This window comes from Apaloderma vittatum, unplaced genomic scaffold (assembly GCF_000703405.1).
Source record: "Apaloderma vittatum isolate BGI_N311 unplaced genomic scaffold, ASM70340v1 scaffold42809, whole genome shotgun sequence".
In the NCBI taxonomy this organism is placed as follows: domain Eukaryota; kingdom Metazoa; phylum Chordata; class Aves; order Trogoniformes; family Trogonidae; genus Apaloderma; species Apaloderma vittatum.
Window position 1 is genome coordinate 15,108 of NW_009735463.1, and position 15,769 is coordinate 30,876.

General features: G+C 36.6%; 1 protein-coding gene across 1 annotated transcript in view; it reads left to right on the plus strand.

Annotated features, from left to right (window-relative positions):
• The window catches only part of DMXL2 (Dmx-like 2), a 40,636-nt gene that overhangs the window by 14,926 nt on the left and 9,941 nt on the right, over positions 1-15,769 (plus strand). Inside the window, exons 16-29 of the mRNA XM_009876575.1 lie at positions 301-1,980; positions 2,323-2,433; positions 3,181-3,350; positions 4,590-4,687; positions 4,846-5,011; positions 5,929-6,193; positions 6,894-7,987; positions 9,051-9,242; positions 10,813-10,889; positions 11,552-11,682; positions 12,259-12,507; positions 14,038-14,219; positions 14,527-14,657; positions 15,464-15,549. Coding sequence (XP_009874877.1) covers positions 301-1,980; positions 2,323-2,433; positions 3,181-3,350; positions 4,590-4,687; positions 4,846-5,011; positions 5,929-6,193; positions 6,894-7,987; positions 9,051-9,242; positions 10,813-10,889; positions 11,552-11,682; positions 12,259-12,507; positions 14,038-14,219; positions 14,527-14,657; positions 15,464-15,549 — 4,632 coding nt within the window. The remainder of the gene's footprint in view (positions 1-300; positions 1,981-2,322; positions 2,434-3,180; positions 3,351-4,589; positions 4,688-4,845; positions 5,012-5,928; positions 6,194-6,893; positions 7,988-9,050; positions 9,243-10,812; positions 10,890-11,551; positions 11,683-12,258; positions 12,508-14,037; positions 14,220-14,526; positions 14,658-15,463; positions 15,550-15,769) is intronic.

Sequence of the window (15,769 nt, forward strand, 5' to 3'; positions counted from 1 at the left end):
TTTTCCCCCTTCCCTCTTAAGTTTCATTTTGGTAGGCTATAGGAACTTAGTCTTAACTTCCTTAATCTCATATGATTAAGGCTCTGTATTTCTCCTATTATTCTAACAACCGTCTCTGACTTAGTTCAGTTGTAGCTTGTCTTCTTTGAATAGTGACCAGAAATGCAGGTAATCACTAATGTTCAAGCTGCAAAACTGTTACCAGTCTCAACACAGTCTTACACAGTGTTATGTCTGCCCTATTCGAAGGGGCATTCTACTTTATATTACTAAAAGTAACCCTGTGTGTTCTAACTTCAGGTCACCTGAGTTCTTCATCAATATACCCAGTCTGCCTTGCACCTTATTTGATAGTAACATCATGTTCAGACAACAGAGTGCGCTTTTGGAGATGTACTGTAGAGACAGACGAAAACAGCAAAAACGAAGAAAGGGAAACATATCATTGGAGAAAATGGCCTTTAATGAATGATGAAGGAGGAGACAACAGCAGTACCGTGAGCATAGTAGGAAGGCCAGTTGCTGTTAGCTGTTCTTACACAGGCCGTCTTGCAGTAGCGTACAAACAACTCATACAGCATAACGGTTTTGTTTCCAAAGAATTTTCCATGCATGTTTGTATACTTGAGTGTGAGTCAACAGGAGGATCAGAATGGGTTTTGGAACAGACTATTCATCTGGATGATTTAGTTAAGGTTGGAAGCGTACTTGATTCAAGGGTCAGTGTAGATAGTAATTTATTTGTTTACAGTAAATCAGATGCTTTTTTGAATAAAGACAAATACCTGGTGCCTAGTATCAAGCATTTGGTGCATTTGGACTGGGTATCAAAAGAAGATGGTTCACATATCTTGACAGTTGGAGTTGGTGCCAACATCTTCATGTATGGAAGGCTTTCAGGAATTGTAACAGATCAAACAAGCAGCAAAGAGGGAGTAGCTGTCATTACGTTACCACTAGGTGGCAGCATAAAACAAGGTATAAAGTCAAAGTGGGTGTTGCTTAGATCAATTGATTTGGTATCCTCTGTAGACGGCACTCCTTCCCTGCCTGTTTCTCTGTCCTGGGTGAGAGATGGCATACTGGTAGTGGGAATGGACTGTGAAATGCATGTTTATGCCCAGTGGAAACACGCTGTCAAGTTTGGTGATGGAGAAAGTGATGTATTTACTACTGAAGATGCAACAACACAAGATCCACTCAAAACAAGCTTGATAGCGAAGAAGACCAGTGTAATTGATGGAGCAGGCATTGTGGATGATGTTTTTGGCACTCCAACTGTAATTCAGGATGGTGGCCTTTTTGAAGCTGCTCATGTTCTTTCACCTACTCTACCCCAGTATCATCCAACCCAGCTATTAGAACTTATGGATCTGGGTAAAGTTCGCCGAGCCAAAGCCATTCTATCTCATTTAGTTAAATGCATTGCAGGAGAAGTTGCAATAGTTAAAGACACAGAAGCTGGAGAAGGAACTGGTCCTAAACGCCATCTTTCTCGCACCATTAGTGTAAGTGGTAGTACTGCAAAGGATACCATCACAGCTGGAAAAGATGGTACTCGAGACTACACAGAGATAGACTCAATTCCCCCACTGCCACTGTATGCACTGCTTGCTGCAGATCAGGATGCCACTTACGTTTCTGAAGAAACCTCTAAAATACCTCAGGGCTCTGAAGATCATGCTAAGAGAAAAACAGAGGATCAGTACTCAGATCTATTCCAGATTCAGCCTGTTACAACTGAAGACTTTATTGATTTTGAGCCTGAAAAGAGGGAGAATAAATCCAAAGTTATTAATCTGTCACAGTATGGTCCAACTTACTTTGGCCGAGAACATGCTAGTGTCCTTTCAAGCCACCTGATGCACTCAAGTCTGCCAGGCCTCACTCGACTGGAGCAGATGTTCCTTGTAGCTTTGGCAGACACTGTGGCCACGACAAGCACTGAACTGGATGAGAACAGAGACAAGAATTACTCAGGTTAGTAACTGACATATTACTGAATTAACATTTTTGTTCTTAGCAAAGGTCAACCTAGTTCTTGAGTGTTTTGGGATAACAAAGCTGAAAGCTAGCATCAGATTAGGCTAGTTATTAGATAGCTTCTGACATTTATTTAGTAGCCAGCCTTAACCCTTGACAAGTAAGAAAGAAAAGCACAAATACAAACCTCTACTTATTTCATACATAATAAATAACTTGCAGTTCAGGTTCTCAGCAAGTTTAGAAACCTACATTCCCCATACATTGCAAATGATAAGTTGTATATATGACTCTTGTAGTCAACTGCATGTTCAAAAGTGTGTATTTTATGTTGCACAGGAAGAGATACCTTAGATGAATGTGGCTTACGATATTTGTTGGCTATGCGCTTGCACACTTGCCTTCTGACATCACTCCCACCTCTGTATAGAGTTCAGCTGCTTCACCAAGGTAATTCTTTGAGAAAAGTATTGTTTGCACTTGACCTGACAGGATCAGGTTATGTCTGATTTCTAACATTATGATATTTCTATTATCTCCATGTTCATTTTAGATTATATCTATTCCATTAAGGCACGTATCTTGCTAAGGCTTATCCTGTATGCACTGTGAATAGCAAAAAAAAAGTATAGCTCTAGAACAGAAGGAAGATTCTGCCCCATTCAGTTTGAGGCATGAATAAGTTCCCCAACCAGAAAACATACAGATTGTGTATATATTTCATTGTTTCTGCCAGATAAATTAAAATATTGCTTTACATAAGCATGGCTTTGCCTTACCTTAAAGATTATTTTACTATTGTCATCACAGCAAGTTTTTTCCCCTTGCTCAGTCTGAGCACATGCTGTTGTGAAATACAGGAAAGAAAAGCAGTTACCACCTCAACAGCAGACAGAAAAGTTTCTGGCACAGAATGGGTCTGCCTCTGCAGTAACAGAATATTTTTCCTTCAGTCTTTCACCATCTAACCCTAGTACATATATGAATGGCATACTGGAAAGTGATGGACGAAACACTGAGGACAGCTCTAGCAAGCAAAAAGATATTCCAGCTGTTCCTTTAGCAGCCCCGCTTTCTGCTGAGAGAAACAGCCTCTTTCAGATCTGCCTAACTCTTGGTCCCACTCTGTATCTTGGACATATTCCATTTGCTTATTAACAAGTCTGAATCTTTTGAATTTTTTATGTTATTTTTTAGGCCTGTCTACATGCCATTTCGCATGGGCTTTTCATTCAGAGGCAGAGGAGGAGTTGATAAATATGATTCCTGCTATCCAGAAGGGAGACCCGCAGTGGTCTGAGTTAAGAGCTATGGGTATTGGTTGGTGGGTCAGGAACATCAACACGCTCCGAAGGTGCATTGAGAAGGTACCTTTTATTGCTTACAAATGTGCAGTTCCATGCTGTTCGGTACGCCTTAACGGAGTCACACCGACTTGGACATAGCAGATTCCTTTACTCGAGCCCAGACAGGAGACTGCATAACTAGTTTCTATGCCAACTGGCTTACAAATTTTGTTATTCAGTAGCAAGATAGAATACAATTGGTCTAAGGAAAAGCCATTTCTGAAGTACCTAATTTCCCCTCCCTCCATATTTTACAGTATGTTAAAGATCATATGAAGTAATCTTACTGTAAAAATTGTTTTTAGATATGAGACAGTAGATATCTATATAACAGGGAATTATGCTGTGAGTTCAGGAGTGGGTTTTATTTAAGAAATATATGGAAAAATCTTAGTCAGTAGAACTATATAGAGAACATAAAAGATCTAAACTGCAAATAAATGCACGTTTTAGTTTTCTGAAGAGTTGCAAAATTACAGCTTTATAGAAACAACATCTATATTATATAAAACCAAAATAGCAACAAATCTCATTTGCATGCGGTTTTCTTATGGGAGCTCTAATGGATAAAATGCAATATATTTTGGGGATAGTATCTAAAACTGTTTCCCATAGGTACCAATGCTTTAATAAAAATTTCAGCTTTCTTGTACCTTAAAGATTGATGCATTTGAATAATTACTAGCTTCTGCTTTGAATTACAACAAATAATGCAAACTTTGTAATGTCTGTGAAACAGAAGTACTTACTAGTGTATTAAATTTCCAAGTCATCTGTTTTAAAAATCCATTTTAAAAAGTTACAAGATACTGAAGGAATCCATGAGCAAAATTTAATTATCCTAGTACCTTGAATCAAATGCAATTACATCTGAGTCCTTTACAAAAAAAAAAAGTAGTAGTCATTAAAGAAATACTTGTATTAGCTTAACTACATGTAAATAGTGGCTTGCAAGAGGAATTTCACCTAATAGTATGACTTACTGTAACACTTTTAAAGAAAATATTTTTATTTGTACATTTGTAATATCCTGCTGTGGTTGAGATGTTTTAGTATCTGCAGTAGTGCTGTTGTTCCGACTCTTAAGATCATTGACAGTGTAATGAGAGCTGTCACATATGAATAAAACATTCTGTCAGAAATTACTGTTGCTTTCTAGAAATAAGTTACCCAGACCATCCTTCCTGACAGAGAACATGTTATTTAGCTAAAAGCAGTATTGATATTTTCCATAATAATAGTAGGTTTTGTTTACTACAGGTTGCAAAAGCTTCATTCCAGAGGAACAATGATGCCTTAGATGCTGCACTTTTTTACCTTGCTATGAAGAAAAAGGCAGTGGTGTGGGGTCTGTTTAGGTGAGTTCTGCTACCTCTAAGTATGGTTAAATCTTAATTGAACCAGGAATGCAAAACAGAACTCGTTCAGGATTAGAGTTGAAATTAAAGCAACGTTGTCTAAGTGACTGTACGCAAAGGTATAGAATTAGTTGTATACATTGCCTTTCTTTCTGCAGGTCCCAGCATGACGAAAAGATGACTGCCTTTTTCAGCCACAACTTCAGTGAAGATAGATGGCGCAAAGCTGCTTTAAAAAATGCTTTTGCTTTGTTGGGAAAACAACGCTTTGAACAATCAGCTGCGTTTTTCTTGCTAGCAGGTTCACTGAAAGATGCTATAGAGGTATCTGCTTTCAAGAAGTTATCAGTTTCTAATCTGACCTATGTAACAGCATCCTCACAAGGTGTTATCTGCTGAAGTTTTCACTAATTGTGGCAGCACAAATGGTATGCTGTGTCCACACGTGACCCCCTTAGGCCCTGCAGACATACCATTTGTTTCCACACTACTGTAAAAAGCAGCTTGGAAGCTGATCTGGGGGCCAGAATAGTTGTGCAGATACATCAGTCGTCAGTGGAAGCTCTCTTGGGAATACCAGTCATGACTCTTCTGGCAAAACTCAAATGTTTCATCAGCACAGTTCAGTTGTAGCACTCTGTTCAGCCTCCAGCTATTGTGCATAATCTGTCGTTACAAAATCAAGTAGAAAAAGAAGCAGCCCTAGGATCCCTTTTTAGCAAAGCAGGGATGTTGCCTGCCACAAGGGAGGTGAGAGATGTAAGCAGGATCATAACCTAAACAGTACCTCTCCAGAGAGAATGAGAATCAAAACCTTTAGCCTGCCTATTTATATGCAGTATGTGTGTCTTTACCTGAGAACATACAAAAATTTTCTTGGAGATATAATTCTGCAGATGAAACTGTGTGAAGAATATGTATTAATGTTAAAGTTTTTATTCTACTAGGTAGAATAAAAAGAAACGTCTTTACTTCTGCCATGTTATTTTTTTTCACGTGCTACTGTGCTGCTATGCATAATTCCTGAAATAGAAGAAAGTCCACCTCTTTCCAAAAAATGTTACTTATATATACCACTTACAACATTTTTTAGCCCAATAATAAATATATGCTTTAAAGAATAAATATAATGAGAAAAAAAGTTATCTGTTTTGTAAATATATATTGCTATTCACTTCATTGTTATTTTAAAGAACTACCTTTCCTTCATAAAGCAATCTTTTCCCCACTTCTGATCATAGGTGTGCCTTGAGAAAATGGAAGACATCCAGCTGGCTATGGTTATTGCTCGTTTATATGAATCGGAGTTTGAAACCTCTGTCACATACACCTCCATTCTCTATGAAAAGATTTTGGGTTGCAATAAGGATGGAGCTGGGTTCAGCTGTACTAGATTACATTCTGATCCATTTCTGCGAAGCATTGCATACTGGATAGTGAAAGATTACACTAGAGCACTGGACACGTTATTGGAACAAACACCTAAAGATGATGATGAAAACCCAGGTAAGGGAAAAATATTAGTCTGATGGGACAAACTTCTTACGACAAACTAGAGGAGAAATACTTTATGTGTATGAATGCAGTTCCTTCTCTGGAGATGTCATTATGCCGAAATCATTGTACTGGCCTGCTCAGTTTCTGTTTCTTAAAAAAATTCTTCTCCAATTTCTTCCAAGGATTTGTCTTGAACCCCTCAGTATCAAACTTAGTTCTGCTGTCAGGAGCTCAGGAGGGCCTTTTTTGTTTGATCCTTCCCTACAGTGCCTCTCTCTGTTACTGAATGCTGGCTAGTCCTTATTCCAGAGGACTTAAATTTTCATACTTGCTTCTAGGAATTAGCAATGTTCTACCAGAATTTCCCATCCTGTTATCAAGTGTCCGGTAACTACCTAGGTTTCTGTGGCATATTCCCTCCCTTGGGGAAATCTCCACGTGGCTGATCACCTCAGCTCTTTTTTTAGGCTTAGCTCAGTGGAATGTAACTGCAAGGAAAATGAGAGAATTTAGTATCTTTCTACTCATGCAGCTCATACCTTTAATCTTTTTGTGGGTTATAAGTAATTCTCTCATTTTGTTTTGGCAACTAGAACCAAAACTGTCTTTGTGTTTGGACAAATCTCTGTAATGCGGGAAATACTGCAAAACTGAATAACAACATTTAAAAGCCATCTTCAATTGATGTCGTATCTGTTTAATTCCTTAGTTATTGTCAAGTCATGCAATCCTGTGGTGTTCAGTTTTTACAATTACCTTCGGACTCACCCTTTGCTCATCCGAAGATACTTCAGTTCACCAGAAGGGACTTTGGCCACCTTAGGTCTAAAAACTGAGAAAAGCTTTGTTGATAAAATTAATCTTATAGAAAGAAAATTATTCTTCACTACTGCAAACGCTCATTTTAAAGTCGGCTGCCCTGTACTAGCTCTTGAAGTCCTTTCCAAAATTCCAAAAGTAAGAAAAAAGTCTACTGTAGCTGCAGAGAAAGAGTCGTCTAGTCCTCCAACAGAGGCTGGTGTTTCAGATTCCAGAGGCCCAGGGGATGGTGCTGGAAGTGGTGATATAGACTGGTCAAAGCCAATTTCAACTTCTTTAGCTTTGGAAAATACTTTTGAATCTTCAGCACAATTTGACTGGAGTCAGCCAGCAGTAAAATTTGATGATGAGCCCCTTACTCTTGACTGGGGTGAAGACAAAAATGAGTCAGACGAAGAGGACAAGGATGTTGGTATCATGATGAAAGATGCAAAATCTGATTCTAAAAGTGGAGAAAATGATGAGAGAACCTTAGACAGCAACATTCCACAAACACCAGAGATTTCTGATTCAGGAGAGACTGAGGTTGATGTTATTGCTGAACAACTGAAGTTCAGAGCCTGTTTGAAGATCCTGATGACCGAACTGCGGACTTTGGCTACAGGTTATGAAGTAGATGGAGGAAAGCTCAGATTTCAGCTGTACAATTGGCTTGAAAAAGAGATTGCTGCTATGCATGAAATATGCAACCATGATGCAGGGGGCAAAGACTATTGTAAAACATATACCAAAGTAAGTGGGGATCTACTTGATCACGATGATATTACGGACAAGCCAGACATTGGTTCATATGAACGGCACCAGATAGAAAGACGTAGGTTACAAGCAAAACGAGAGCATGCTGAGAGACGAAAGTGGTGGCTGCAGAAGAACCAAGCCCTTCTAAGAGTTTTTCTAAGTTACTGTAGTCTTCATGGGGCGCAAGGTGGTGGTTTAGCATCTGTGAGAATGGAGCTGAAGTTCTTGCTGCAAGAGTCACAGCAGGTAACACAAATTAAACTAATTTCTTTTCACAAACATGAACAGTTCTGGACTGTCAGTTTTGCCAAATGCTTAAGTTTGTGCCTAGACAGATGCTTCTTACGTTCTGGAAGTCTAATGGTCGAGATCATTTTAGTATTTTTGAAAAAAAGAGTCTTGGTATTTAAGCATGTTGCTTCTCTGCATCCTGATTATTTGTTTCTTAAGAACTTGTTATATGACATTGAGGATTAGGTTACCTACAATTACGGAAAGTAAATGGTGCTGTTTATATTATAGCTGCAGCATTACATATGTGTTCCAATGAAATCAGAATATTCTGGGTACGTATATAATAAATAAAATTACGTTTGCCAAAATGTGGCAAAATCTCATCCCGTACACCTCTGCAAATCATGGAAGATTGCTACAAAGAATAGGATTTTAGCTGCAAGGCTGAACAAATACCAAATCAGACATGCTCCCTTTTCCTATATTACAGCATTTTCTGCATTTAATTCATACAAAAAGAGAGCAAATGTTAATGCCTAACCTGAGCTACAGCAGATAATCTGATACTGGGCAAGTCATTTAGCTTGTTCTAGTCCTAGTTACCTCGCATTTCAAATAGGAGCAGCACACAACTGTTTCAGTGGTACTAGGCTTAGCAAGTACTTTTAAGAATAAAAGTATAATTGTTTCCACTTGAGAAACTCAGATTTGTACAAATTTGACTTCTGTTATTAGACCAGTGAATGTTCTGTTAACTTCTGCTACTGCAAGTGCATTTTTAGTTAGTGTTTCTTAATAGAAAGTCCCAGAATTTCCTAGTGAACTACCTAAAAACATTCTTCCTGCATTAAATCAAAATGTGTTTCAGCAAAGTTGGCTGTTAGGTCTCATCTATGTTATTAAAGTAAATTAAAACTTTTGACATCAGTCACAGTAAAATCTTGTCTGTACAGAGTAGTCAGCAGTGGAAGAGGATAAATGACCCTGGAAAAAGCATTGAAGATGTAAAATTATTTTTAAATATTTTTTTTACCTCAAAGCAGTAACTTTAAATACAATATTTTCTTTTTAACAGGAAACTACTGTAAAACAACTTCAGTCTCCACTTCCATTACCTACAACACTACCGTTGCTTTCTGCAAGTATAGCATCCACAAAAACTGTGATAGCTAATCCTGTGCTGTATTTAAACAACCACATCCATGATATTCTCTACACTATTGTGCAGATGAAATCACCACCACATCCTAATATTGAAGATGTTAAGGTAATGAAAAGCTTTCAGGAAATGGTAAATGATTTTTTTTTTTAATAAAATGGGAGAGAGAGCATGCAAAAAATAAAGTTTGAGTTAACTTTTCAACACTTACCCGTTTCACAACACTGACTTTCTCCTTTATGCCTGGCAAACTTAAAATGCTAGTTAACCACTTGCTTTCTGAGATCTTTTTGAATCCTTTTAGTTTCCTTTCATCCAAATTCTGGTCATTCTCAGAAAATACTCCAAATGTGAATGTTTAAAACACTGAATTCTTGGCTCTTACAACAATATGATCCTGTAAATTACCTAATTATTATAATTTTGGTCAAATCCCTTAGGGAGATTAATGAAAGTAGAGGTGGGAGACAGCAAGTTACATTACAACCTTCTATTAATATATACGATATAAACCTTACTCTAGCGTGAATTCCCTCAAGTGTACTGGGTTTTAAGGAATTGTGGTGCATTACTTCATCTGACTCCATACTTAGGGGTGAATAAAATCAGATTCAGTAAATAGAGGGGCAGGGGAAAAGCCAAAGAGCCTGACACTGTGACACAGTTAATTAGTTAGAAGCTAAATCATTATTCTGTACATTTAGATCAATATTCATTAAATTAATTTGAATTTCTCTTGACTAAATGAAAGCAGGGAAAATTAGGAAACGTAATGCGTTGTTCCCTGCAAGGCAGTTAGTTTCTAAAACTGTAACCCAAGCTCATTTACATATCAGTTCTTTCAGTTGACTCATTTTCTGTCCTGCATTATGCTACAGCAAGCATCTTTCTTACTCTAAAAACTCCACATGCATTTTCTTTTAAAAGAGAATTCAGAAAGAAGAGCTGACACCTCCTAACTGCAAAATAACTATTTAGATAATTCATGGTTTTAATCAAAGGTCCGGCATTTGATTAAATGGAAGGATGGTAGGAAAAGATGGAAATGAGCAGAGGGTGTGTTTAAAAAAGCTGACATTTTTAGCAGTTTGACAGTACCTTTTTCTTCTCACTGTGGATTTCATCAGACTTTCCCAGAAACCCTTGTTTTCTTCTGTTTAAGAAATAGGAGTGTTTCTCTTGCATTGTGAGGCAATAACAAAGTATTATTATTGTTACTTCTGGAGACTTCTGGAAATTTATAAGCACGTAACTGATGTGAAATATTACAGATGAAACAGTCGTGCAATGACTACACAAACTTGTGTATTTTATGCATATTGAGCAGCTCTTACTACACTCAACTGCAATGTTATATGGCTCCCAGGAACCATTCTATCAAATTAATTATCATAACAGGACATACTTAATCACTCCTTCAGTATACTCATTTGTGGTGGCAGTTCTACATTAGAATACAGTCAATTATCTTGACATAATATTAGAAAGTTTTCACTGCAACCAAATGATCTTGAAGAAGCAGCTGTAGCATAAACTTAAAATAACATTACTATTTCTCACACTTGGTTTAAACTAGGACATTCCTGCAAAATACATTTCCAATGCTGTTTAGAAAGAATTGTAGCTTACTCACCTTTTATGTAAAACTTACGTATTGCTTATCGACTCTTTCTTTTAGGTGTACACACTTCATTCTTTAGCAGCTTCACTTTCTGCATCCATTTATCAAGCATTATGTGACAGCCATAGCTACAGGTAAAAACAAAGTTTTCTTACAGTCCTACATTTGAAGTAAAATTTGTGTATCCAAAATGGAAATTCTTCATGCCTGTGTCTAAAAATGGGGTTAAATATCATATAGATGCTTATACAGTTTACGCATTGCTAGCTTCGATATGCCAGATCAGTTTTACACAGATGAAGTGACAGCAATCGTTCAGATTTTTTCCAATAAATAATAGGAAAATCTGGTGTCAGTCTCACTTGGGATGCTTCTGAAAAATATCTGAATGCTGTTTTTCACAGCACATTCATTGCTGAATAGGGGTTGAAAGAAAACAATTGCACTTAACTGAAGTCAGGTCTTCAGCCGTTCATATTCCTAACTGGAACTGGAACAGAATGCTGCAAAAACATTTTTAAAAATTTCTTCAGAACAAGTATGTTATTGAAATCTTTGAAAAAGCCCTTTACACATCTGGATCTGTGCATGTAACATTAAAATTGATAATAGTACATGGAAACGTTTCCATTTTTAACTAGAAAAAAAAAGTTGTTTGTATCATATTTGTGAAATTATAAAATTCTTGACTTAGTCCTGTAGAATTTTAGACATTGCATTTTCTGATTAAAACGAAAAGCATGTATGTATACTATACTAAAATATACAATACTTTCTCACTGTAATTTGTATTTAGCAGTCAAACAGAAGCAAATCAGTTTACAGGGATGGTTTATCAAGGACTGCTTTTGAGTGATCGACGCAGACTGAGGACAGAGAGTATTGAAGAGCATGCAACTCCAAATTCATCTCCTGCTCAATGGCCTGGTGAGACAAAATTGGGGTTACTTTTAGCACCACTGGACCAGCGCCACATTTCAAAATTATTGCACTGTCCTGTAGTATGATGGATGAAATTATATGGAAACATCTTGCTTGAAGAAGAAACAACAATCTTTAGGACAAATTCAACAAGCTCGTGATTTGTCATCCTGAAATGTTTTTCTCCAGTCTGCCTGATCCCCTAGCAAATGTGTTTATTAGCTGTTTCTCCCATACTGTGTTTACATAGTTTAGCTATTTAAGCTACTACTCCCAATGCACAAGCATAAATTTAATATTTTGAGGTCAGTTGTGGAATTAGTGCAGGAATTTCACAGGCAAGCTGAGCTGCCCATCATATGTGCAGAGGGGTACAATGCAGAAGTCCTAGACCCAGGAGGGTTGTTTTCATTTTGATCTTTATGACTTCAAGCAAAAATTTAATAGTACGTTTCATCTGAATTAAAAGCATCACATGGCTATTAGTATATGCTTAATATAAAACACAGAGGTGAAACATTCCCTTTTTTTCCAATCATACTCTTAATGTGTTTAACATAGAGCTTCTCCTTCTCTTTGCAGGTGTGAGTTCACTTATAAATCTCTTAAGTTCAGCTCAGGATGAAGATCAACCAAAGTTAAACATCCTACTTTGTGAAGCTGTTGTAGCTGTCTACCTAAGTCTCCTTATACACGCCCTTGCAACAAATTCATGCAATGAATTATTTCGACTAGCAGCCCATCCTTTGAACAGTCGAATGTGGGCTGCTGTGTTTGGTGGAGGAGTGAAACTTCTTGTAAAACCTCGAAGGCAGTCAGAAAATATTCCAGGTACTTTGTTCTCTGAAGGACATACTAGTGATTTACATTTGATACCTTTTAGTAACCTAATAGGAGAGGTTTCTTTCCTTTAAAAAAAAACAAAACCAAGCAAGCAGAATTTAAGTATCTACTGGCAAGAAAACTGTTATATTAATTAAAAAGCAGAAAAAAGTATTAGTCTTACAGTTGTCCTTTGTATTGACATCACATTTTGAATTTGCCATAAAAACTGTACTATTTGATACTTAGTTGTAACATTTTTCAGGACTTTTAGACATTATTTTTCAGTGAAAAGGCAGATTTCAAAAATCAGTGTTAATGCCTGTATTTTTCTGTATGAGAGAGATGAGTGTTATTGTTTAACAAATGCAGTAACTAGGAAACGGTATTTCTGAGACCAGTTTCTGTTGCAAGATAGGATTTCACCTTGCACAAGACCACAGAGAAGAAATACCAACTCCATCTGTAAGAAAAATAGTTCATGTGTTTGTAAGCTCCTATGAAAACTAGCAATTTGGCAAAGACAGATGAGCATGTCTTAATATACTGCATGAGGAAATGTAACAGTAGAGATTGAGTTGAGTGGAGACAAAGGCAAATACAACGATTTGTCATAGACCTCACCCTGCAACAATACTCAAAAAAACACCTCGTACACTTTCAAAATGGCAATAGGCTCGAAACTTAGGCAAAAATTAAATGTTCCCTTCTGAAATACAAAACACCATTATAAGTATACACAACAGATATTTGTCATTCATGGAATAATTTAAACTCATTTAAGGGCAGTTACTTCCACAAGATGTTAGTGTGAATAACTTATATAAAATCATGTCTTCATTTGAGATGTATTCTGTTTTCCTTTAACCTACAAGCTGCTACAGCTTCTGATGTTTCAGAGGATGGTAATGAAGGTTTGTGAAAACTTGCAGTGTAGATGAATGTAGTAGTGGCTTTTTAAAAAAAAAAAAACATTTTAAATATCTAGCTACTTTGTAATAAAGTAAGTGTGATCTTCAATGTAGCCTGGCCAATAACACTTAGAAAAGCAAATTCTACGTTAATATTTTATTAACCATTAAGACATTTAAAATCCTAACACTTTAAACCAGACTTTAGTTGTCAAAAAGCCTGTCTCTCTATTTAAATTTTCTTTGCAATCTTTATTCCTTGGCTTGTATTTTGAAAAACTACTGCTACTTGAGGAGTTGTTTAGTGACATTTTATATATTACTTTTCTTTTTCAACCACATTTCTCAGTTTCTTTATTGAGAATTTTTTTAGCTAAAAGCCTTTTACTTAAAAGCTACATTTCCTTAATCCATGATATATCCAATGTATAGATGTCACTGTTACTTTGCATTTGTCATCAGTGAACTTTTTGTCTGATTACACTTACTTTATGTAGGCTGGCTTTGATTTCTGAACCAGTAGAAATTAGTACCAATAACAATGGTTTTAATTGCTTAAATTATAAAACACAGCCCTTTCTCTAAAGATGCAATATTAATATCAGCTTCTCAAATTACCTGAATTTAGCACCACCTCTTCCATCAGAAGAAATGGATAAACATCGCCGTCGGTTTAATATGCGAATGCTTGTGCCGGGAAGACCGGTGAAAGATAGCACGGTACCGCCCCCTGTACCTGCAGAGCGACCCTCTTACAAAGAAAAGTTTATCCCTCCAGAGCTCAGCATGTGGGATTACTTTATGGCAAAGGTAATTTAAAATGGCAAATGGAAGTTACAGTTCATAAAAGCATATTTCTTCTCTGTTAAGTTTTAAAGGACAAAAATAGTGTGCAAATTTCAATGACTTTTCATAGTAAGCTGCAGAATATTATTCTTGTAATTAAATGTGAAAAGCCTATTACTTAACTTTCAAAACATGTCTCTTGCCAATAATACAGATTAACACTTTTTCCCTTGCTACTTGTGCATGTGTTAGGGAAATGTAAAAGTTAAGTTGTTGCTACTTTAGAGATCAGAAAATTGCTTTTATAGCAGACCTTTACTTTGTATTGCAGCCATTTCTTCCTTTATCAGACAGCGGTGTTATATACGATTCTGATGAAAGCATTCACAGTGATGAGGAAGAGGATGATGCATTCCTTTCTGATGTACAGATCCAGGAACACAAAGATGCCAATTCTTACAGGTTAGCAGAAGTTGCCAGTATTTTAGAACTATATCATGTGCTTACTTTTGCTTCCAAATTACAGAAAATACAGGTCCTCTGCACCGTATAGTTTAGGCAAATAATTTTAGTAGGACTAGGAAGTCAAACTGTGTGTTTGCATTTTTGGGGGAGGGGAAAAACAAATAAGAAAACCCTCATTTTCTTTTTTAAGACACAAAGAACATAAGGTTCTAGAATGATGTTTTAGACTACTGATTCAAGCATAATCTTTAGTTTTTGAATGAGGTGCAGGTTAAATAGAACATTTAAAAGAGAAAATGTTGCAAGATAAAATTAAGTGGATCACCTCAGCATTCCAATAATGGAGAAAACTGATGGTTCTTCTACATGTTCTTCAAGTCTCCCATTCATTAGTCCTTACAGCTATATTGCACAGGATTTGTATCACTAATATCTGTGAGACTCACTGTGAAAGCTTCTGCCATGATTTCAAGGAGAATTTCTAGAGGTGTTTCAAGGGAATTGTACTTAAATTCTGAGTCTTGCAGAGGCTCACACGTGCACATACTTTCATCTAGGGGAAGAGTACAATAATCTGGGATTTGTAAAAGAGAGAAGGTGATACTATTTGTTACAGCGAGTGCCCTCAGAGGCACCCATATATGCACAGTTTATATATAAGTAGTGTTCTCTCTGTGTCTGGTAAATCTCAGTGAACCATCTGCACTGTTTTTCCAATCTGTGCTTTCGGTAAAAGGAGCAAAATATTCTGCAGATAACTGTGTTAATGTTTTAACACAACTAAATCTATTCTTTTTATACAGCTGGGCTCTTCTGCATCTGACAATGGTAAAATTAGTTCTCCACAATGTTAAGAACTTCTTTCCTATTGCTGGGCTGGAATTCACTGGTACGTTAACTTCTGCTTTACATTGTACTTTTCTACGTTCTTTCATTGTATACGTTGCTTTCTGTCAGACTTTTTAATTTTCACTTTTAAATTTAAATTATTGAATACATTATTTTTTACAGTTACCAGCAAGTACATTTCCTTTCAAGATTATTTTTGGATGGTTTGACTATTCTGTTTTTTATACACACTGGAACTTAAATGATTTTTTTTCTTATGA